Source organism: Dromaius novaehollandiae, chromosome 36, assembly GCF_036370855.1.
Source record: "Dromaius novaehollandiae isolate bDroNov1 chromosome 36, bDroNov1.hap1, whole genome shotgun sequence".
In the NCBI taxonomy this organism is placed as follows: Eukaryota; Metazoa; Chordata; class Aves; order Casuariiformes; family Dromaiidae; genus Dromaius; species Dromaius novaehollandiae.
The window spans coordinates 747,735-771,137 of NC_088135.1; the positions used below are offsets into that span (position 1 = coordinate 747,735).

At 68.3% G+C, this 23,403-nt stretch overlaps 1 protein-coding gene across 1 annotated transcript in view; it reads right to left on the bottom strand.

Annotated features, from left to right (window-relative positions):
- Positions 1 to 558: 558 nt before the first annotated feature.
- Positions 559 to 23,403, bottom strand: part of LOC135325350 (tetratricopeptide repeat protein 5-like) — a 32,005-nt gene continuing 9,160 nt past the window's right edge. Inside the window, exons 5-10 of the mRNA XM_064503318.1 lie at positions 21,348 to 21,439; positions 15,713 to 15,769; positions 12,816 to 12,962; positions 8,712 to 8,899; positions 3,467 to 3,611; positions 559 to 845 (exon numbers count right to left, since the gene is read on the bottom strand). Of these exons, the coding sequence (XP_064359388.1) occupies positions 576 to 845; positions 3,467 to 3,611; positions 8,712 to 8,899; positions 12,816 to 12,962; positions 15,713 to 15,769; positions 21,348 to 21,439 (899 nt within the window). The 3' untranslated portion in view covers positions 559 to 575. The remainder of the gene's footprint in view (positions 846 to 3,466; positions 3,612 to 8,711; positions 8,900 to 12,815; positions 12,963 to 15,712; positions 15,770 to 21,347; positions 21,440 to 23,403) is intronic.

Below are 23,403 nucleotides of genomic sequence, written 5' to 3' on the forward strand. Positions count from 1 at the left end.
CCATCTCCATGTCCCCACATCGTCCCCATGTCCCACATGTCCCCATGTCCCCATGTCCCCATGTCCCCACGTCCCCACGTCCATCTCCACGTCCCCACGTCGTCCCCATGTCCCACGTCCATGTCCCCACGTCCCCATGTCCCCACATCGTCCCCACGTCCATCTCCACGTCCCCACGTCGTCCCCATGTCCCACGTCCATGTCCCCATGTCCCCATGTCCCCACATCGTCCCCACGTCCATCTCCACGTCCCCACGTTGTCCCCATGTCCCACGTCCATGTCCCCATGTCCCCATGTCCCCATGTCCATCTCCATGTCCCCACATCGTCCCCACGTCCATCTCCACGTCCCCACGTCGTCCCCATGTCCATGTCCATGTCCCCACGTCCCCATGTCCCACGTCCCCACGTCGTCCCCATGTCCCACGTCCATGTCCCCATGTCCCCATGTCCCCACGTCCCCACGTCCATCTCCACGTCCCCCCGTCGTCCCCGCGTCCCGTGTCCCCCCGTCGTCCCCCCGTGTCCCCCCCCGTCCCCAAGGCCACAGGCCACCGCTCGCCGCTCCGGCACCTTTATTGCCCCCGGGGCGGGGGGGTCGCCGGCCGCGGGGGGGGCACGTCGCCGCCGTCCTCGTCCTCGTCCTCGTTGGCGGTGGCCCGCGGCGGGACGTCGTCCTCGTTGGTGGCCCGCGGTGGCGGGGGGGGGACGTCGTCGCTGGTGGCCCCCGGCGGGGGGGGGCGGCAGGCCAGGCCGGCGGGGGCCTGGGCCTGGGGGCGGGGGCAGCGGCCGTTGACCACCAGCCCCAGCGGCGTGGCCACCCGCACCGCCGCGAAGGAGAAGCTCTGCGGGGGGACACCAGTCGCCACCAGTGACCTCCAGTGGCCACCAGTGACCTCCAGTAACCATCAGTAACCATCAGTGCTCACCAATAGCCACCAGTAACCACCAGTGGCCACCAGTGACCTCCAGTGGCCACCAGTAACCACCAGTGGCCACCAGGGACCACCAGGTACCACCAGGGACCACCAGTGCTCACCAATGGCCACCAGTAGCCACCAGTAACCATCAGTGGTCACCAGTGGCCACCAGGAACCACCAGTGACCACCAGTGGCCACCAGTGACCTCCAGTAACCACCAGTAACCACCAGTGGCCACCAGTGCTCACCAATAGCCACCAGTAACCACCAGTGGCCACCAGTAACCATCAGTGGTCACCAGTGACCTCCAGTAACCATCAGTGGTCACCAATAGCCACCAGTAACCATCAGTGCTCACCAGTGGCCACCAGGAACCACCAGTGACCACCAGTGGCCACCAGTGACCTCCAGTAACCACCAGTAACCACCAGTGGCCACCAGTAACCACCAGCAACCATCAGTGCTCACCATTAGCCACCAGTAACCACCAGTGGTCACCAGTAACCATCAGTGGCCACCAGTGACCACCAGGAACCACCTGTGGCCACCAGTGACCTCCAGTAACCACCAGTGACCTCCAGTAACCACCAGTGGTCACCAGTGACCTCCAGTAACCATCAGTGCTCACCAATAGCCACCAGTAGCTACCAGTAACCATCAGTGGTCGCCAGTGACCACCAGGAACCACCTGTGGCCACCAGTGACCTCCAGTAACGACCAGTGGTCACCAGTGATCTCCAGTAACCACCAGTAACCACCAGTGGTCACCAGTAACCATCAGTGGTCACCAGGGGCCACCAGTGACCACCAGGAACCACCTGTGGCCACCAGTAACCACCAGTGAGCATCAATGGCCACCAGTAGCCTCCAATGAGCATCAATGGCCACCAGGGACCACCAATGGCCACCAGTAACCACCAGTGGCCACCAGTAACCACCAATGGCCACCAGTAACCATCAGTGGCCACCAGTGACCACCCATAGCCACCAGTGAGCATCAATGGCCACCAGTAGCCACCAATGAGCATCAATGGCCACCAATGGCCACCAGGGACCACCAATGGCCACCAGTAACCACCAGTGACCACCAGTAACCATCAGTGCTCACCAATAGCCACCAGTAACCACCAGTAACCACCAGTAACCACCAGTAACCACCAGTGGCCACCAGTGACCACCAATAGCCACCAATGAGCATCAATGGCCACCAGTAGCCACCAGTAACCACCAGTGACCACCAATGATCACCAGTGACCACCAGTAAGCACCAGTAAGCACCAGTAACCATCAGTGGTCACCAAGGACCATCAGTGACCATCAGTGGCCACCAGAGATCACCACTGGCCACCAGTGACCACCAGTAACCACCAGTGACCACCAGTGAACACCAATAGCCACCAGTGACCACCAGTGACCACCAATGACCACCAGTAACCATCAGTGCTCACCAATAGCCACCAGTAACCATCAGTGGTCACCAGTGACCACCCATAGCCACCAGTGAGCATCAATGGCCACCAGTAGCCACCAATGAGCATCAATGGCCACCAATGGCCACCAGGGACCACCAATGGCCACCAGTAACCACCAGTGACCTCCAGTAACCATCAGTGCTCACCAATAGCCACCAGTGGCCACCAGTAACCACCAGTAACCACCAGTAACCACCAGTGGCCACCAGTGACCACCAATAGCCACCAATGAGCATCAATGGCCACCAGTAGCCACCAGTAACCACCAGTGACCACCAATGATCACCAGTGACCACCAGTAAGCACCAGTAAGCACCAGTAACCATCAGTGGTCACCAAGGACCATCAGTGACCATCAGTGGCCACCAGAGATCACCACTGGCCACCAGTGACCACCAGTAACCACCAGTGACCACCAGTGAACACCAATAGCCACCAGTGACCACCAGTAACCACCAGTGGCGACCAGTAACCACCAATGAGCATCAATAGCCACCAGTGACCACCAATGAGCACCAGTGGCCACCAGTGCCCGCCCCCAGTGCCCCCAGTGCCTCCCAGTGCCCCCCAGTGCCCCAATCCCTCTCCCAGTGCCTCCCAGTACCTCCCAGTGCCCCCAATCCTCCTCCCAGGGCCCCCAATCCCTCTCCCAGTGCCCCCAGTCCTTCTCCCAGTGCCCCCCAGTGCCCCAATCCCTCTCCCAGTGCCTCCCAGTACCTCCCAGTGCCCCCAATCCTCCTCCCAGTGCCCTCCCAGTGCCTCCCAGTGCCCCCAATCCTCCTCCCAGTGCCCCCCAGCACCCTCCCAGTGCCTCCCAGTGCCCCCAATCCCTCTCCCAGTGCCCCATATCCTCCTCCCAGTGCCCCCCAGTGCCCTCCCAGTGCCTCCCAGTGCCCCATACCCTCCTCCCAGTGCCCCATACCCTCCTCCCAGTGCCTCCCAGTCCCCCCAGTGCCCCATACCCTCCTCCCAGTGCCTCCCAGCGCCCTCCCAGTGCTCCCAGTGCCCCATACCCTCCTCCCAGTGCCTCCCAGTCCCCTCCCAGTGCTCCCAGTGCCCCCCCCGGCGCTCACCTGGCCCTGGTGCTGGACGTGGTGCTGGCGCAGGTGGGGCTCGGGCACGGCCACGGCGTCGCCCACCAGCACCCCCCAGCCCGGCGCCGCGTTGTACACGCACACGGCCACCGCCGTCCCCGCCCCGTCCGCCAGCCCCAGCGTGCTGCGCCCGCACACGCGTGTCACCCCACACGCGTGTGCCGGCCTGACCCCCCCCCCCCACTTCTCGGGGCCCCGCGGGGGGAGTTGTGGGGCTGGGAGCGGCGGGGGGGGGGGCGGGGACACGCGTGGGGCGGCGGGAGCGGCATGGCGGCGCACACGCGTGTCCCCGCACACGCGTGTGCAAGCGTGTCACCCTCCTAAAGGGCCCTAGGGGGGAGTTATGGGGCTGGGAGCGCCGTGGGGCAGCTATGGGGTGACCGTGAGCCCCATGGGGACCCTGGTGACACGGAGGGGGCTCCCTGTGTCACACACGCGTGTCCCCGCACATGCGTGTTAGCCTGTGTCACCCTCCTAGACGGCCCTAGGGGGGAGTTATGGGGCTGGGAGCGCCGTGGGGCAGCCATGGGGCGACCGCGAGCCCCGTGGGGACCCCGGGGACCCCGAGGGGAGCTCCCTGTACGGCACAGGCGTGTCCCCGCACACGCGTGTTAGCCCGTGTCACCCTCCCTAGACGGCCCCAGGGGGGAGATATGGGGCCGGGAGCGCCGTGGGGCAGCCGTGGGGTGACCGGGAGCCCCGTGGGGACCCTGGTGACACGGAGGGGGCTCCCTATGTCACACATACGTGTCCCCGCACACGCGTGTTAGCCCGTGTCACCCTCCTAGACGGCCCCAGGGGGGAGTTACGGGGCTGGGAGCGCCGTGGGGCAGCCGTGGGGCGACCGGGAGCCCCGTGGGGATCCTGGTGACACGGTGGGGGCTCCCTGTGTCACACACGCGTGTCCCTGCACACGCGTGTGTAAGTGTGTCACCCTCCTAAAAGGCCCTAGGAAGGAGATATGGGGCTGGGAGCGCCGTGGGGCAGCCGTGGGGCGACCGCGACCCCCGTGGGCACCCTGGGGACACCGAGGGGGGCTCCCCGTATGGCACACGCGTGTCCCCGCACACGCGTGTTAGCCCGTGTCACCCTCCTAGATGGCCCCAGGGGGGAGATACGGGGCCGGGAGCGCCGTGGGGCAGCCGTGGGGCGACCGCGAGCCCCGTGGGGACCCTGGTGACACGGAGGGGGCTCCCTATGTCACACATACGTGTCCCCGCACACGCGTGTTAGCCCGTGTCACCCTCCTAGATGGCCCCAGGGGTGAGTTACGGGGCTGGGAGCGCCGTGGGGCAGCCGTGGGGCGACCGCGAGCCCCGTGGGGACCCTGGGGACACCGAGGGGGGCTCCACGCTTCGAACACGCGTGTCCCCGCACACGCGTGTTAGCCCGTGTGACCCTCCTAGACGGCCCTAGGGGGGAGTTATGGGGCCGGGAGCACCGTGGGGCAGCCGTGGGGCGACCGCGACCCCCGCGGGGACCCCAGGGACCCTGAGGGGGGCTCCCTGTATGGCACACGCGTGTCCCCGCACACGCGTGTCAGCCCGTGTCACCCTCCTAGACGGCCCCAGGGGGGAGATATGGGGCTGGGAGCGCCGTGGGGCAGCCATGGGGTGACCGGGAGCCCTGTGGGGACCCTGGGGACACCAAGGGGGCCTCCCTGCTTCGCACACGCATGTCCCCGCACACGCGTGTGTAAGCGTGTCACCCTCCTGAAAGGCCCTAGGAGGGAGATATGGGGCTGGGAGCGCCATGGGGCAGCTATGGGGTGACCGTGACCCCCACAGGGACCCTGGGGACGCCGAGGGGAGCTCCCCGCTTCGCACACGCGTGTCCCCGCACACGTGTGTTAGCCCGTGTCACCCTCCTAGATGGCCCCAGGGGGGAGATACAGGGCCGGCATCGCCGTGGGGCAGCCGTGGGGCGACCACGAGCCCCGCGGGGACCCCGGGGACACGGAGGGGGGCTCCCTGCTTCGCACACGCGTGTCCCCGCACACGTGTGTTAGCCCGTGTCACCCTCCTAAAGGGCCCTAGGGGGGAGTTATGGGGCTGGGAGCGCCGTGGGGCAGCCGTGGGGCGACCGCGACCCCCGTGGGGACCCTGGGGACACCGAGGGGGGCTCCCCGCTTCGCACACGCGTGTCCCCGCACACGCGTGTTAGCCCGTGTCACCCTCCTAAAGGGCCCTAGGGGGGAGTTGTGGGGCTGGGAGCGGCGGGGGGGGGGCGGGGAGGCGCGTGGGGCGGCGGGAGCAGCATGGCGGCGCACACGCGTGTCCCCGCACACGCGTGTGCAAGCGTGTCACCCTCCTAGATGGCCCCAGGGGGGAGATGTGGGGCTGGGAGCGCCGTGGGGCAGCCGTGGGGCGACCGTGACCCCCACAGGGACCCTGGGGACCCTGAGGGGGGCTCCCTGTATGGCACACGCGTGTCCCCGCACACACGTGTTAGCCCGTGTCACCCTCCTAAAGGGCCCTAGGGGGGAGTTATGGGGCTGGGAGCAGCGGGGGGGGGGGCGGGGACACGCGTGGGGGGCAGCGCGGGGCGCCGGGAGCGGCATGGCGGCGCACACGCGTGTCACTGCACACGCGTGTGCAAGCGTGTCACCCTCCTAGATGTCCCCGGGGGGAGATATGGGGCTGGGAGCGCCGTGGGGCAGCTATGGGGCGACCACGAGCCCCGCGGGGACCCTGGTGACACGGAGGGGGCTCCCTGTGTCACACACACGTGTCCCCGCACACGCGTGTTAGCCCGTGTCACCCTCCTAGATGGCCCCAGGAGGGAGTTATGGGGCTGGGAGCGATGTGGGGCAGCCGTGGGGTGACCGTGACCCCCGTGGGGACCCTGGTGACACCGAGGGGGGCTCCACGCTTTGCACACGCGTGTCCCCGCACACGCGTGTCACCCCGTGCCACCCTCCTAAAGGGCCCTAGGGGGGAGATACGGGGCCGGGAGCGCCGTGGGGCAGCCGTGGGGTGACCGCGACCCCCGCGGGGACCCTGGTGACACGGAGGAGGCTCCCCGTACGGCACAGGCGTGTCCCCGCACACACGTGTTAGCCCGTGTCACCCTCCTAGACGGCCCTAAGGGGGAGTTATGGGGCTGGGAGCGCCGTGGGGCAGCCGTGGGGTGACCGCGACCCCCACAGGGACCCTGGTGACCCCGAGGGGGGCTCCCTGCTTCACACACGCGTGTCCCCGCACACGCGTGTTAGCCCGTGTCACCCTCCTACACGGCCCCAGGGGTGAGTTCTGGGGCTGGGAGCGCCGTGGGGCAGCCGTGGGGTGACCGCGAGCCCCGTGGGGACCCCAGGGACGCCGAGGGGAGCTCCCTGTATGGCACACGCGTGTCCCCGCACACGCGTGTTAGCCCGTGTCACCCTCCTAAAGGGCCCTAGGGGGGAGTTATGGGGCTGGGAGCGCCGTGGGGCAGCCGTGGGGTGACTGCGACCCCCACAGGGACCCTGGTGACCCCGAGGGGGGCTCCCTGCTTCACACACGCGTGTCCCCGCACACGCGTGTTAGCCCGTGTCACCCTCCTACACGGCCCCAGGGGTGAGTTCTGGGGCTGGGAGCGCCGTGGGGCAGCCGTGGGGTGACCGGGAGCCCCGTGGGGACCCCAGGGACGCCGAGGGGAGCTCCCTGTATGGCACAGGCGTGTCCCCGCACACGCGTGTTAGCCCGTGTCACCCTCCTAGACGGCCCCAGGGGGGAGTTATGGGGCTGGGAGCGCCGTGGGGCAGCCGTGGGGTGACCGGGAGCCCCACAGGGACCCTGGGGACCCTGAGGGGGGCTCCCTGTATGGCACACGCGTGTCCCCGCACACGCGTGTTAGCCCGTGTCACCCTCCTAAAGGGCCCTAGGTGGGAGATATGGGGCTGGGAGCGCCGTGGGGCAGCCGTGGGGTGACCACGAGCCCCGCGGGGACCCCAGGGACATGGAGGGGGCTCCCTGTATGGCACACGCGTGTCCCCGCACACGCGTGTTAGCCCGTGTCACCCTCCTAAAGGGCACTAGGGGGGAGTTATGGGGCTGGGAGCGCCGTGGGGCAGCCGTGGGGTGACCGGGAGCCCCGCGGGGACCCCAGTGACACGGAGGGGGCTCCCCGCTTCGCACACGCGTGTCCCCGCACACGCGTGTGTAAGTGTGTCACCCTCCTAAAAGGCCCTAGGTGGGAGATATGGGGCTGGGAGCGCCATGGGGCAGCTATGGGGCGACCGCGAGCCCCGCGGGGACCCCGGGGACACGGAGGGGGGCTCCCTGTATGGCACACGCGTGTCCCCGCACACGCGTGTTAGCCCGTGACACCCTCCTAGACGGCCCCAGGGGGGAGATATGGGGCTGGGAGCGCCGTGGGGCAGCCGTGGGGTGACATGGAGCCCCGTGGGGACCCTGGGGACACGGAGGGGGCTCCCTGTGTCACACACGGGTGTCCCCGCACACGCGTGTCAGCCCGTGTCACCCTCCTAGACGGCCCCAGGGGGGAGTTATGGGGCTGGGAGCGCCGTGGGGCAGCTATGGGGTGACCGTGACCCCCACAGGGACCCTGGGGACCCTGAGAGGAGCTCCACGCTTCGAACACGCGTGTCCCCGCACACGCGTGTGCAAGCGTGTCACCCTCCTAGACGGCCCCAGGGGGGAGATATGGGGCTGGGAGCGCCGTGGGGCAGCCGTGGGGTGACATGGAGCCCCGTGGGGACCCTGGGGACACGGAGGGGGCTCCCTGTGTCACACACGGGTGTCCCCGCACACGCGTGTCAGCCCGTGTCACCCTCCTAGACGGCCCCAGGGGGGAGTTATGGGGCCGGGAGCACCGTGGGGCAGCCGTGGGGCGACCGCGACCCCCGCGGGGACCCCAGGGACCCTGAGGGGGGCTCCCTGTATGGCACACGCGTGTCCCCGCACACGCGTGTCAGCCCGTGTCACCCTCCTAGACGGCCCCAGGGGGGAGTTATGGGGCTGGGAGCGCCGTGGGGCAGCCATGGGGTGACCGTGACCCCCGTGGGGACCCTGGTGACACCGAGGGGGGCTCCCCGTATTGCACACGCGTGTCCCCGCACACGCGTGTTAGCCCATGTCACCCTCCTAGACGTCCCCAGGGGGGAGATACGGGGCTGGGAGCGCCGTGGGGCAGCCGTGGGGCGACCGCGACCCCCGCGGGGACCCCGGGGACACGGAGAGACCCCCCCCCGCGCCCCCCCCCCCGCGCACACGCGTGTACTCACAAGGGCACCCGCTCGTGGGGCGTGAGGCTGAAGAGCACCCGGCCCAGCAGGGCCCGGCCGGGGTTGGGGCCGGGGCGCAGGGCGGCCACGGGGGCGGGCGACGGCCCCCCCGGGCGGCCCAGGGGGCCCAGGAGGGCGGGGGGCAGCGGCGCCAGCAGCCCCCGCAGCCGCCGCCCCCCCACCTTGCCCTGCGGGGACAGGCGGTGGCATTAAGGACGGGGGGGGGACACGCGTGTGGGGACGTGTCGCCCGCCCGTGTCATCCCCCTCATCCCGTGTGCTTCCGTGTTTCTGTATGTTCTTCCATGTTTTCCGTATTCCTCCGTGTCCCCCCGTGTCCCTCCATGTCCCTCCATGTCCCCCCATGTCCCCCATGTCCCTCCATGTCCCCCCATGTCCCCCCATGTCCCTCCATGTCCCTCCATGTCCCTCCATGTCCCCCCATGTCCCCCCATGTCCCTCCATGTCCCCCCATGTCCCTCCATGTCCCTCCATGTCCCCCCATGCCCCCCCATGTCCCTCCATGTCCCCCATGTCCCTCCATGTCCCTCCATGTCCCCCATGTCCCTCCATGTCCCTCCATGTCCCCCCATGTCCCCCATGTCCCTCCATGTCCCTCCGTGTCCCCCATGTCCCTCCATGTCCCCCATGTCCCTCCATGTCCCTCCGTGTCCCCCATGTCCCTCCATGTCCCCCATGTCCCTCCATGTCCCTCCATGTCCCCCATGTCCCTCCATGTCCCTCCATGTCGCCCATGTCCCCCCATGTCCCTCCATGTCCCTCCATGTCCCCCATGTCCCTCCATGTCCCATGTCCCCCCATGTCCCCCCATGTCCCTCCATGTCCCCCATGTCCCTCCATGTCCCATGTCCCCCCATGTCCCCCCATGTCCCTCCATGTCCCTCCATGTCCCCCATGTCCCTCCATGTCCCCCCATGTCCCCCCATGTCCCTCCATGTCCCTCCATGTCCCCCCATGTCCCTCCATGTCCCCCCACATCCCCCATGTCCCCCCATGTCCTCCATGTCCCCCATGTCCCTCCATGTCCCCCATGTCCCTCCATGTCCCATGTCCCCCCATGTCCCCCCATGTCCCTCCATGTCCCTCCATGTCCCCCATGTCCCTCCATGTCCCCCCATGTCCCCCCATGTCCCTCCATGTCCCCCATGTCCCTCCATGTCCCCCCATGTCCCCCCATGTCCCTCCATGTCCCCCCACATCCCCCATGTCCCCCCATGTCCTCCATGTCCCCCATGTCCCTCCATGTCCCCCATGTCCCTCCATGTCCCCCCATGTCCCCCATGTCCCCCCATGTCCTCCATGTCCCCCATGTCCCTCCATGTCCCCCATGTCCCTCCATGTCCCCCCATGTCCCCCATGTCCCCCATGTCCCCCCATGTCCCCCATGTCCCTCCATGTCCCCCCATGTCCCTCCATGTCCCCCATGTCCCTCCATGTCCCCCCATGTCCCCCATGTCCCCCATGTCCCTCCATGTCCCCCCATGTCCCTCCATGTCCCCCATGTCCCTCCATGTCCCTCCATGTCCCCCATGTCCCCCCATGTCCCTCCATGTCCCTCCATGTCCCCCAATGTCCCCCCATGTCCCCCATGTCCCTCCATGTCCCCCCATGTCCCTCCATGTCCCTCCATGTCCCTCATGTCCCCCCATGTCCCCCATGTCCCTCCATGTCCCCCCATGTCCCTCCATGTCCCTCCATGTCCCCCAATGTCCCCCCATGTCCCCCATGTCCCTCCATGTCCCCCCATGTCCCTCCATGTCCCTCCATGTCCCTCATGTCCCCCCATGTCCCTCCATGTCCCTCATGTCCCCCATGTCCCTCCATGTCCCCCCATGTCCCTCCATGTCCCCCCATGTCCCTCCATGTCCCTCCATGTCCCTCATGTCCCCCATGTCCCTCCATGTCCCCCCATGTCCCTCCATGTCCCCCATGTCCCCCCATGTCCCTCCATGTCCCTCCATGTCCCCCCATGTCCCTCCATGTCCCCCCGTGTCCCCCCGTGTCCCCCCATGTCCCTCCATGTCCCCCATGTCCCTCCATGTCCCCCCATGTCCCCCATGTCCCCCCATGTCCCTCCATGTCCCCCCATGTCCATGTCCCCCCATGTCCCCCCATGTCCCCCCATGTCCCCCCATGTCCCTCCATGTCCCCCATGTCCCTCCATGTCCCCCCATGTCCCTCCATGTCCCCCATGTCCCCCCATGTCCCTCCATGTCCCCCATGTCCCCCCATGTCCCTCCATGTCCCCCCGTGTCCCCCCGTGTCCCCCCATGTCCCTCCATGTCCCCCATGTCCCTCCATGTCCCCCCATGTCCCCCATGTCCCCCCATGTCCCCCCATGTCCCCCCATGTCCCTCCATGTCCCCCATGTCCCTCCATGTCCCCCCATGTCCCCCATGTCCCCCCATGTCCCTCCATGTCCCCCATGTCCCTCCATGTCCCTCCATGTCCCCCCATGTCCCCTCCATGTCCCCCCGTGTCCCCCCGTGTCCCCCCATGTCCCTCCATGTCCCCCATGTCCCTCCATGTCCCCCATGTCCCATTTCCCTCCATGTCCCCCCAAGTCCCCCATGTCCGTCCATGTCCCCCATGTCCCCCCATGTCCCTCCATGTCCCCCCATGTCCCCCATGTCCCCCCGTGTCCCTCCGTGTCCCTCCGTGTCCCTCCGTGTCCCCCCGTGTCCCTCCATGTCCCTCCATGTCCTCCATGTCCCTCCGTGTCCCCCCGTGTCCCTCCATGTCCCTCCATGTCCTCCATGTCCCTCCATGTCCCCCCATGTCCCTCCATGTCCCCCCATGTCCCCCCATGTCCCTCCATGTCCCCCCATGTCCCTCCATGTCCCCCATGTCCCCCATGTCCCTCCATGTCCCCCCGTGTCCCCCCGTGTCCCTCCATGTCCCTCCATGTCCCCCATGTCCCCCCATGTCCCCCCATGTCCCTCCATGTCCCCCCATGTCCCCCCATGTCCCCCATGTCCCCCCATGTCCCCCCATGTCCCTCCATGTCCCTCCATGTCCCCCATGTCCCCCCATGTCCCCCCATGTCCCTCCATGTCCCTCCATGTCCCCCCATGTCCCTCCATGTCCCATGTCCCCCCATGTCCCCCATGTCCCCCCATGTCCCTCCATGTCCCCCCATGTCCCCCATGTCCCCCCGTGTCCCTCCGTGTCCCTCCGTGTCCCCCCGTGTCCCTCCATGTCCCTCCATGTCCTCCATGTCCCTCCATGTCCCCCCATGTCCCTCCATGTCCCTCCATGTCCCCCATGTCCCCCATGTCCCTCCATGTCCCCCCGTGTCCCCCCGTGTCCCTCCATGTCCCTCCATGTCCCTCCATGTCCCCCATGTCCCTCCATGTCCCTCCATGTCCCCCATGTCCCTCCATGTCCCCCCATGTCCCTCCATGTCCCTCCATGTCCCCCATGTCCCCCCATGTCCCTCCATGTCCCCCCATGTCCCTCCATGTCCCTCCATGTCCCCCCATGTCCCCCATGTCCCCCATGACCCTCCATGTCCCCCATGTCCCCCCATGTCCCCCCATGTCCCTCCATGTCCCCCCATGTCCCCCATGTCCCCCCATGTCCCCCATGTCCCTCCATGTCCCTCCATGTCCCTCCATGTCCCCCCATGTCCCCATCTCCCCGTGTCCCCAACGTCCCCCCCGTGTCCCCAACGTCCCCACCGTGTCCCCAACGTCCCCCCCGCGTCCCCAACGTCCCCACCGCGTCCCCAACGTCCCCCCCCTGCGTCCCCAACGTCCCCCCCGTGTCCCCAACGTCCCCCCCGCGTCCCCAACGTCCCCACCGCGTCCCCAACGTCCCCCCCCTGCGTCCCCAACGTCCCCACCGCGTCCCCAACGTCCCCCCCCTGCGTCCCCAACGTCCCCCGCGTCCCCAACGTCCCCCCCGCGTCCCCAACGTCCCCCGCGTCCCCAACGTCCCCCCCGTGTCCCCAACGTCCCCCCCCGCATCCCCAACGTCCCCCCCGCGTCCCCAGCGTCCCCCCCATGTCCCCAACGTCCCCCCCCCCGCGTCCCCAACGTCCCCCCCGCGTCCCCAGCGTCCCCCCCCCCGCGTCCCCTCGCACCCGATTGGCCAGCAGGGCGCAGAGGCGGCCCAGGTAGTCGAGCAGGCGGCCGTGGCGCAGCCGGGGCTCGGCCCAGCCGGGCTCCAGGGCGGCCGCCCGGGCGAAGCCGTCCAGCGCCGCCCCGTAGCGCTCCTCGTACTGCAGCAGCTGCGGACACGCCCCCCTCAGCCCCCTGGCCACGCCCACCGGGCCGCGGGCCACGCCCACTGTCTGTAGGCCCCGCCCACCGCCCCGCAACCCCGCCCCCGGGTCCCCCCATGGGCTCCTAACCTGGTGCCTGGGGGCTTCTAGGATGCTTAGCTCCGCCCACATGGTCCCCAGACACGCCCACCTCAGCCCTAGCCACGCCCATGCGGCCACAGGCCACACCCACTGCCCATAGGCCCCGCCTACTGTCCCACAACCCCAGCCCCTGGTCCCCCCATGGGCTCCTAACCTGGTCCCTGGGGGCTTCTGGGACTCCTGGCCACGCCCATGCAGCCCCTGGCCACGCCCACATGGCCCCGGCCACGCCCACTGGTCCCTGGACACGCCCACCGCCCGTAGGCCCCGCCTACCGCCCCGCAACCCCGCCCCCGGGTCCCCCCATGGGCTCCTAACCTGGTCCCTGGGGGCTTCCGGGATGCTTAGCTCCGCCCACATGGTCCCCAGACACGCCCACATGGCCCCTGGCCACGCCCACATGGCCCCTGGACACGCCCACTGGTCCCTGGACACGCCCACCGCCCGTAGGCCCCGCCCACCGCCCCGCAACCCCGCCCCCGGGTCCCCCCATGGGCTCCTGGCCTGGTCCCTGGGGGCTTCCGGGATGCTTAGCTCCGCCCATGCAGCCCCTGGCCACGCCCACTGGTCCCCGGCCACGCCCACGCGGCCACAGGCCACGCCCACTGTCTGTAGGCCCCGCCCACCGCCCCACAACCCCGCCCCCGGGTCCCCCCATGGGCTCCTGGCCTGGTCCCTGGGGGCTTCCGGGATGCTTAGCTCCACCCATGCAGCCCCTGGCCACGCCCACGCAGCCACAGGCCACGCCCACTGCCCATAGGCCCCGCCTACCGCCCCGCAACCCCGCCCCCGGGTCCCCCCCATGGGCTCCTGGCCTGGTCCCTGGGGGCTTCCGGGATGCTTAGCTCCGCCCACATGGTCCCCAGACACGCCCACATGGCCCCCGGACACGCCCACTGGTCCCTGGACACGCCCACCGCCCATAGGCCCCGCCTACCGCCCCGCAACCCCACCCCCGGGTCCCCCCATGGGCTCCTGGCCTGGTCCCTGGGGGCTTCTGGGACTCCTGGCCACGCCCATGCAGCCCCTAGCCACGCCCACCGGGCCGCAGGCCACGCCCACTGTCTGTAGGCCCCGCCTACCGCCCCGCAACCCCGCCCCCGGGTCCCCCCATGGGCTCCTGGCCTGGTCCCTGGGGGCTTCCGGGATGCTTAGCCCCGCCCACATAGTCCCCAGACACGCCCACCTCAGCCCTGGCCACGCCCACGCGGCCACAGGCCACACCCACTGCCCATAGGCCCCGCCTACTGTCCCACAACCCCACCCCCGGGTCCCCCCATGGGCTCCTAACCTGGTCCCTGGGGGCTTCTGGGATGCTTAGCTCCGCCCACATGGTCCCCACACACGCCCACCTCAGCCCTAGCCACGCCCACCGGGCCACAGGCCACGCCCACTGCACATAGGCCCCACCTACTGTCCCACAACCCCGCCCCCGGGTCCCCCCATGGGCTCCTGGCCTGGTCCCTGGGGGCTTCCGGGACTCCTGGCCCCGCCCATGCAGCCCCTGGCCACGCCCACATGGCCCCCGGACACGCCCACTGGTCCCTGGACACGCCCACTGCCCGTAGGCCCCGCCTACCGCCCCGCAACCCCGCCCCCGGGTCCCCCCATGGCCTCCTGGCCTGGTCCCTGGGGGCTTCCGGGACTCCTGGCCCCGCCCATGCAGCCCCTGGCCACGCCCACTGGTCCCTGGCCACGCCCACTGGTCCCTGGACACACCTACTGCCCATAGGCCCCGCCTACCGCCCCACAACCCCGCCCCCGGGTCCCCCCATGGGCTCCTGGCCTGGTCCCTGGGGGCTTCTGGGATGCTTAACTCCACCCACATGGTCCCCAGACACGCCCACCAGCCTCAGGCCCCGCCCACCACCCCCTGAGGGCTTCCTGAACCCCTGGCCCTGCCCACTGAGCCCTTGGCTCCGCCCACCCGGCCCCTGGCTCCGCCCACTCGGCTCCTGGCTGCCCGCACTGGGGTCCTGAGGGCTTCCGGGAGCCCTGGCCCCGCCCACACTGCCTCTAGCTCCGCCCACACGGCCCCTGGCTCCGCCCACACGGCCTCCGCGGTCTCCCTGCCTGCCCCATGGCATCCCCTGCCCCACGGCGCCCTCCCACCCCATGGCCTCCCTCCTGCCCCATAGCCTCCCTCCCTGCCCCATAGCAGCTCCCCCTGCCCCATAGCGACCCCCTGCCCCATAGCAACCCCCTGCCCCGCGGCATCTCCCCCTGCCCCATGGCATCTCCCCCGCCCCACAGCACCCCCCTGCCCCATAGCATCCCCCCTGCCCCATAGCATCCCCCCGCCCCATAGCATGCTCCCCGTCCCATAGCACCCCGCTGCCCCACGGCATCCCCCCCTGCCCCACAGCACCCTCCCTGCCCCATATCTCCCCCAGCCCCACAGCACCCTCCCTGCCCCATAGCACCCTCCCTGCCCCATAGCACCCCCCACCCCACAGCACACTCCCTGCCCCATAGCACCCCCCTGCCCCACAACACCCTCCCTGCCCCATAGCACCCTCCCTGCCCCATAGCACCCCCCCGCCCCACAGCACCCTCCCTGCCCCATAGCACCCCCCCGCCCCACAGCACCCTCCCTGCCCCACGGCGCCGCCCACCGTGGCCCGGTTGAGGTGCAGGTCCGGGTTCTTGGCCGCCTCCGGATCCACCTTCTCCTGGGGGGGGGGGAAGGGGGCGTCAGCCCCACGGCGCGGCCGGCCCCATAGCTGCCCCATAGCACCCCCCAGCCCCATAGCTGCCCCATAGCACCCCCCAGCCCCATAGCACCCCATAGAGACCCCCCAGCCCCATAGCACCCCATAGAGACCCCCCAGCCCCATAGCTGCCCCATAGCACCCCCCAGCCCCATAGCTGCCCCATAGCACCCCCCAGCCCCATAGCACCCCATAGAGACCCCCCAGCCCCATAGCCCCCCATAGAGACCCCCCAGCCCCATAGCTGCCCCATAGCACCCCCAGCCCCATAGCGCCCCATAGCACCCCCCAGCCCCATAGCACCCCATAGAGACCCCCCAGCCCCATAGCTGCCCCATAGCACCCCCCAGCCCCATAGCCCCCCACAGGGAGCCCCCAGCCCCATAGCTGCCCCATAGCACCCCCCAGCCCCATAGCCCCCCATAGGGACCCCCCAGCCCCATAGCGCCCCATAGAGACCCCCCAGCCCCATAGCACCCCCATAGGGACCCCCCAGCCCCATAGCCCCCCATAGCACCCCCCAGCCCCATAGCCCCCCATAGAGACCCCCCAGCCCCATAGCCCCCCATAGGGACCCCCCAGCCCCATAGCGCCCCATAGAGACCCCCCAGCCCCATAGCACCCCCATAGGGACCCCCCAGCCCCATAGCGCCCCATAGCACCCCCCAGCCCCATAGCCCCCACAGGGACCCCCCAGCCCCATAGCACCCCACAGCACCCCCAGCCCCATAGCCCCCCATAGAGACCCCCCAGCCCCATAGCCCCCCATAGCACCCCCCAGCCCCATAGCGCCCCATAGCACCCCCCAGCCCTATAGCTGCCCCATAGCACCCCCCAGCCCCATAGCCCCCCATAGAGACCCCCCAGCCCCATAGCGCCCCATAGCACCCCCCAGCCCCATAGCCCCCCACAGGGAGCCCCCAGCCCCATAGCTGCCCCATAGAGACCCCCCAGCCCCATAGCTGCCCCATAGCACCCCCCAGCCCCATAGCCCCCCATAGAGACCCCCAGCCCCATAGCCCCCCACAGGGCCCCCCCAGCCCCATAGCCCCCCATAGAGACCCCCAGCCCCATAGCCCCCCACAGGGCCCCCCCAGCCCCATAGCTGCCCCATAGCACCCCCCAGCCCCATAGCCCCCCACAGGGACCCCCAGCCCCATAGCTGCCCCATAGCACCCCCCAGCCCCATAGCCCCCCACAGGGAGCCCCCAGCCCCACGGCGTGCTCCATAGCTGCCCCACAACACCCCATAGTGCCCCATAACCCCCCATAGCGCCCCATAGGACCCCCATAGCCCCCCATAAAGACCCCCCAGCCCCATAGCTACCCCATAGCTGCCCCACAACACCCCATAGCAGCCCATAGCAGCCCCATAGCCCCCCATAGGACCCCCCAGCCCCATAGCTGCCCCATAGCAGCCCCACAACACCCCATAGCACCCCATAGCCCCCCCATAGGGCCCCCCCAGCCCCATAGCGCCCCATAGCGACCCATAGTCCCCCATAGGGCTTCCCGGAGCCCCATAGCCCCCCATAGAGACCCCCCCAGCCCCATAGCTGCCCCATAGCAGCCCCACAACACCCCATAAGCCCCATTGCCCCCCATAGAGCCCCCCCAGCCCCATAGCTGCCCCATAGCAACCCCACAACACCCCACAACACCCCATAGCCCCCCCATAGGGCCCCCCAGCCCCATAGCTGCCCCATAACAGCCCCACAACACCCCATAGCACCCCATAGCCCCCCCATAGTGACCCCCCAGCCCCATAGCTGCCCCATAGCGACCCATAGTCCCCCATAGGGCCCCCCAGCCCCATAGCTGCCCCATAGCAGCCCCACAACACCCCATAGAAGCCCATAGCGCCCCATAGAGACCCCCCAGCCCCATAGCTGCCCCACAACACCCCATAACCCCCCATAGCCCCCCCATAGGGCCCCCTCAGCCCCATAGCTGCCCCACAGCCACCCCATAACACCCCATAGCCCCCCATAGCCCCCCATAGGGCCCCCCCAGCCCCATAGCTGCCCCATAGCGACCCATAGTCCCCCATAGGACTTCCCTGAGCCCCATAGGCCCCCCATAGGGCCCCCCATAGGGCCCCCCAGCCCCATAGCTGCCCCATAGCAGCCCCACAACACCCCATAGCAGCCCATAGCAGCCCCATAGGCCCCCATAGAGACCCCCCAGCCCCATAGCTGCCCCATAGCTGCCCCATAGCAGCCCAACACCCCATAACCCCCCATAGCCCCCCATAGAGACCCCCAGCCCCATAGCTGCCCCATAGCAGCCCCACAACACCCCATTGCCCCCCATAGCCCCCCATAGAGCCCCCTCAGCCCCATAGCTGCCCCATAGCAGCCCCACAACACCCCATAGCCCCCCATAGCACCCCATAGGGCCCCCCCAGCCCCATAGCTGCCCCATAGCGACCCATAGTCCCCCATAGGGCTTCCCTGAGCCCCATAGGCCCCCCATAGCCCCCCCACAGGAACCCCCCAGCCCCATAGCTGCCCCATAGCCACCCCATAACACCCCATAGCCCCCCCATAGGGCCCCCCAGCCCCATAGCTGCCCCATAGCAGCCCCACAACACCCCATAGCCCCCCATAGCCCCCCCATAGGGCCCCCCCAGCCCCATAGCTGCCCCATAGCAGCCCCACAACACCCCATAACCCCCCATAGCCCCCCATAGAGACCCCCAGCCCCATAGCTGCCCCATAGCAGCCCCACAACACCCCATAGCACCCCATAGCCCCCCATAGGGCCCCCCTGCCCCATAGCAGCCCCACAACACCCCATAGCCCCCCATAGCCCCCCCATAGAGCCCCCCCAGCCCCATAGCTGCCCCATAGCAACCCATAGTCCCCCATAGGGCTTCCCTGAGCCCCATAGGCCCCCCATAGCCCCCATAGAGCCCCCCCAGCCCCATAGCTGCCCCATAGCGACCCATAGTCCCCCATAGGACTTCCCTGAGCCCCATAGCCCCCCATAGGGACCCCCCAGCCCCATAGCTGCCCCATAGCAGCCCCACAACACCCCATAGCCCCCCACAGCCCCCCCATAGGGCCCCCCAGCCCCATAGCTGCCCCATAGCGACCCATAGTCCCCCATACGGCTTCCCGGAGCCCCATAGGCCCCCCATAGCCCCCCCATAGGGCCCCCCCAGCCCCATAGCTGCCCCATAGCAGCCCCACAACACCCCATAGCCCCCCATAGCCCCCCCATAGGGCCCCCCAGCCCCATAGCTGCCCCATAGCAGCCCCACAACACCCCATAGCACCCCATAGCCCCCCCATAGGGCCCCCCCAGCCCCATAGCTGCCCCATAGCAGCCCCACAACACCCCATAGCCCCCCCATACGGCCCCCCCATAGGGCCCCCCCAGCCCCATAGCTGCCCCATAGCAGCCCCACAACACCCCATAGCCCCCCCATAGGGCCCCCCCAGCCCCATAGCTGCCCCATAGCAGCCCCACAACACCCCATAACACCCCATAGCCCCCCATAGCCCCTCATAGGGCCCCCCAGCCCCATAGCTGCCCCATAGCAGCCCCACAACACCCCATAGCCCCCCCATAGGGCCCCCCAGCCCCATAGCTGCCCCATAGCAGCCCCACAACACCCCATAGCCACCCATAGCCCCCCCATAGGGCCCCCCCAGCCCCATAGCTGCCCCATAGCGACCCATAGTCCCCCATAGGGCTTCCCTGAGCCCCATAGGTCCCCCATAGCCCCCCCATAGGGCCCCCCCAGCCCCACAGCTGCCCCATAGCGACCCATAGTCCCCCATAGGGCTTCCCAGAGCCCCATAGCCCCCCCATAGGGCCCCCCAGCCCCATAGCTGCCCCATAGCCGCCCCACAACACCCCATAACCCCCCATAGCGCCCCATAGGGCCCCCCCAGCCCCATAGCTGCCCCATAGCGACCCATAGTCCCCCATAGGGCTTCCCGGAGCCCCATAGTCCCCCATAGGGCCCCCCCAGCCCCATAGCTGCCCCATAGCCGCCCCACAACACCCCATAACCCCCCATAGCGCCCCATAGGGCCCCCCCAGCCCCATAGCTGCCCCATAGCGACCCATAGTCCCCCATAGGGCTTCCCTGAGCCCCATAGGCCCCCCATAGCCCCCCCATAGGGCCCCCCCAGCCCCATAGCTGCCCCATAGCAGCCCCACAACACCCCATAGCAGCCCATAGCAGCCCCATAGCCCCCATAGCACCCCACAGCACCCCATAGAGACCCCCCAGCCCCATAGCTGCCCCATAGCTGCCCCATAGCAGCCCCACAACACCCCATAACCCCCCATAGCGCCCTATAGGGCCCCCCCAGCCCCATAGCTGCCCCATAGCGACCCATAGTCCCCCATAGGGCTTCCCAGAGCCCCATAGCCCCCCCATAGAGCCCCCCCAGCCCCATAGCAGCCCCACAACACCCCCCAGCCCCCCATAGCCCCCCCATAGGGCCCCCCCAGCCCCATAGCTGCCCCATAGCAGCCCCACAACACCCCATAGCAGCCCATAGCAGCCCCATAGCCCCCATAGCACCCCACAGCACCCCATAGAGACCCCCCAGCCCCACAGCTGCCCCATAGCCGCCCCATAGCAGCCCCACAACACCCCATAACCCCCCATAGCCCCCCATAGGGCCCCCCCAGCCCCATAGCTGCCCCATAGCGACCCACAGTCCCCCATAGGACTTCCCGGAGCCCCATAGCCCCCCATAGCCCCCCCATAGGGACCCCCCAGCCCCACAGCTGCCCCATAGCAACCCATAGTCCCCCATAGGACTTCCCTGAGCCCCATAGGCCCCCCATAGCCCCCCATAGGGCCCCCCCAGCCCCACAGCTGCCCCATAGCGACCCATAGTCCCCCATAGGGCTTCCCGGAGCCCCATAGCCCCCCCATAGAGCCCCCCCAGCCCCATAGCTGCCCCACAACACCCCATAGCCCCCCATAGCCCCCCATAGGGCCCCCCAGCCCCATAGCTGCCCCATAGCCGCCCCACAACACCCCACAGCCCCCCATAGCCCCCCCATAGAGCCCCCCCAGCCCCATAGCTGCCCCATAGCAGCCCCACAACACCCCATAGCCCCCCATAGCCCCCCATAGAGCCCCCCCAGCCCCACAGCTGCCCCATAGCAGCCCCACAACACCCCATAACCCCCCATAGCCCCCCATAGGGCCCCCCAGCCCCATAGCTGCCCCATAGCAGCCCCACAACACCCCATAGCAGCCCATAGCAGCCCCATAGCCCCCATAGCACCCCACAGCACCCCATAGAGACCCCCCAGCCCCACAGCTGCCCCATAGCTGCCCCATAGCTGCCCCACAACACCCCATAGCCCCCCACAGCCCCCCCATAGGGCCCCCCCAGCCCCATAGCTGCCCCATAGCAGCCCCACAACACCCCATAGCCCCCCACAGCCCCCCCATAGGGCCCCCCCAGCCCCATAGCCGCCCCACAACACCCCACAGCCCCCCATAGCCCCCCATAGGGCCCCCCCAGCCCCACAGCTGCCCCATAGCCGCCCCACAGCTCACGGCCTGGGCGTAGGCGCCGAGGGCCCGGCGCGCCGCCTCGGGGCTCTGGCCGCAGGCGAAGAACAGCGACACGTAGGCGTTGCCCAGCACGTCTGCACACGCCAGCGACACGCTAAGCACACGCCAAGGGGCCCCGGCGTCCCCCCGCCCACGCCAAGGGGCCCCGGCACACGCTAAGGGGGCCCAGGACACGCCAAGGGGGCCCAAGACACGCTAAGGCACGCCAAAGCGCGTTGAGTGCTGCTAGCACGTGCTAGCGACACGCTAATGACACGCTAAGGGGCCCCGGCGTCCCCCCCCGCCCACGCCAAGGGGCCCCGGCACACGCTAAGGGGGCCCAGGACACGCTAAGGGGGCCCAGGACACGCCAAGGGGGCCCAGGACACGCTAAGGCACGCCAAAGCGCGTTGAGTGCTGCTTGCACGTGCTAGCGACACGCTAACGACACGCTAAGGGGCCCCGGCGTCCCCCCGCTTGTGCCGAGGGCCTCCCGCACACGCCAAGGGGGCCCAGGACACGCTAAGGGGGCCCAGGACACGCTAAGGGGGCCCAGGACACGCTAAGGGCGCCCAGAACACGCTAAGGCACGCCAAAGCGCGTTGAGTGCTGCTTGCACGTGCTAGCGACACGCTAACGACACGCTAAGGGGCCCCGGCGTCCCCCCGCTTGTGCCGAGGGCCTCCCGCACACGCCAAGGGGCCCCAGGACACGCTAAGGGGGCCCAGGACACGCTAAGGGGGTCCAGGACACGCTAAGGGGGTCCAGGACACATGGATGCCCCCCCCACACGCCAAGGGACTCCAGGACACGCTAACACACGTTAAGGGACACGCTAACACATGCCAAGAGCATCACACACATGCCAACACACGCTAAAGGCTCTCAGTACATGCTAAGCGCTCTCAACACACGCCAGCACACGCTAAAAGCACGCAACACATGCTAAAGGCACTCAGCACACGCCAACACATGCCAAGAGCATCCCACACACGCCAACACATGTTAAAAGACCTCAGCACATGTTAAGAGCATCCTGCACACGCCAGCACACGCTAAGGGCTCTCAGCACACGCCAGGAGCTCTCAGCACACGCCAGGACACGCCAAGAACATGACACACACGCCAGCACACACTAAAGGTGCTCAGCACACGCCAGGAGCTCTCAGCACACGCCAGCACACGCTAAGGGCCCTCAGCACACGCCAGGAGCCCCCAGGACACGCCAAGAGCTCTCAGCACATGCTAAGAGCATCTTACACACGCCAGCACACGCTAAGGGCCCTCAGCACACGCTAAGAGCATCTCACACGCACTAGCACATGCCAAGAGCCCTGAGCACACGCCAAGACATGCCAGGAGCTCTGAGCACACGCTAAGAGCATCTCACACGCACTAGCACATGCCAAGAGCCCTGAGCACACGCCAAGACATGCCGGGAGCTCTGAGCACACGCTAAGAGCATCTCACACGCACTAGCACACGCTAACAGCCCTGAGCACACGCCAAGACATGCCAGGAGCTCTGAGCACACGCTAAGAGCATCTCACACGCACTAGCACACGCCAAGAGCCCTGAGCACACGCCAAGACATGCCAGGAGCTCTGAGCACACGCTAAGAGCATCTCACAGGCACTAGCACACGCTAACAGCCCTGAGCACACGCCAAGACATGCCGGGAGCTCTGAGCACACGCTAAGAGCATCTCACACGCACTAGCACATGCCAAGAGCCCTGAGCACACGCCAAGACATGCCGGGAGCTCTGAGCACACGCTAAGAGCATCTCACACGCACTAACACATGCTAACAGCCCTGAGCACACGCCAAGACATGCCAGGAGCTCTGAGCACACGCCAAGAGCTCTCAGCACATGCTAAGAGCATCTTACACACGCCAGCACACGCTAAGGGCCCTCAGCACACGCTAAGAGCATCTCACACGCACTAGCACATGCCAAGAGCCCTGAGCACACGCCAAGACATGCCGGGAGCTCTGAGCACACGCTAAGAGCATCTCACACGCACTAGCACATGCTAACAGCCCTGAGCACACGCCAA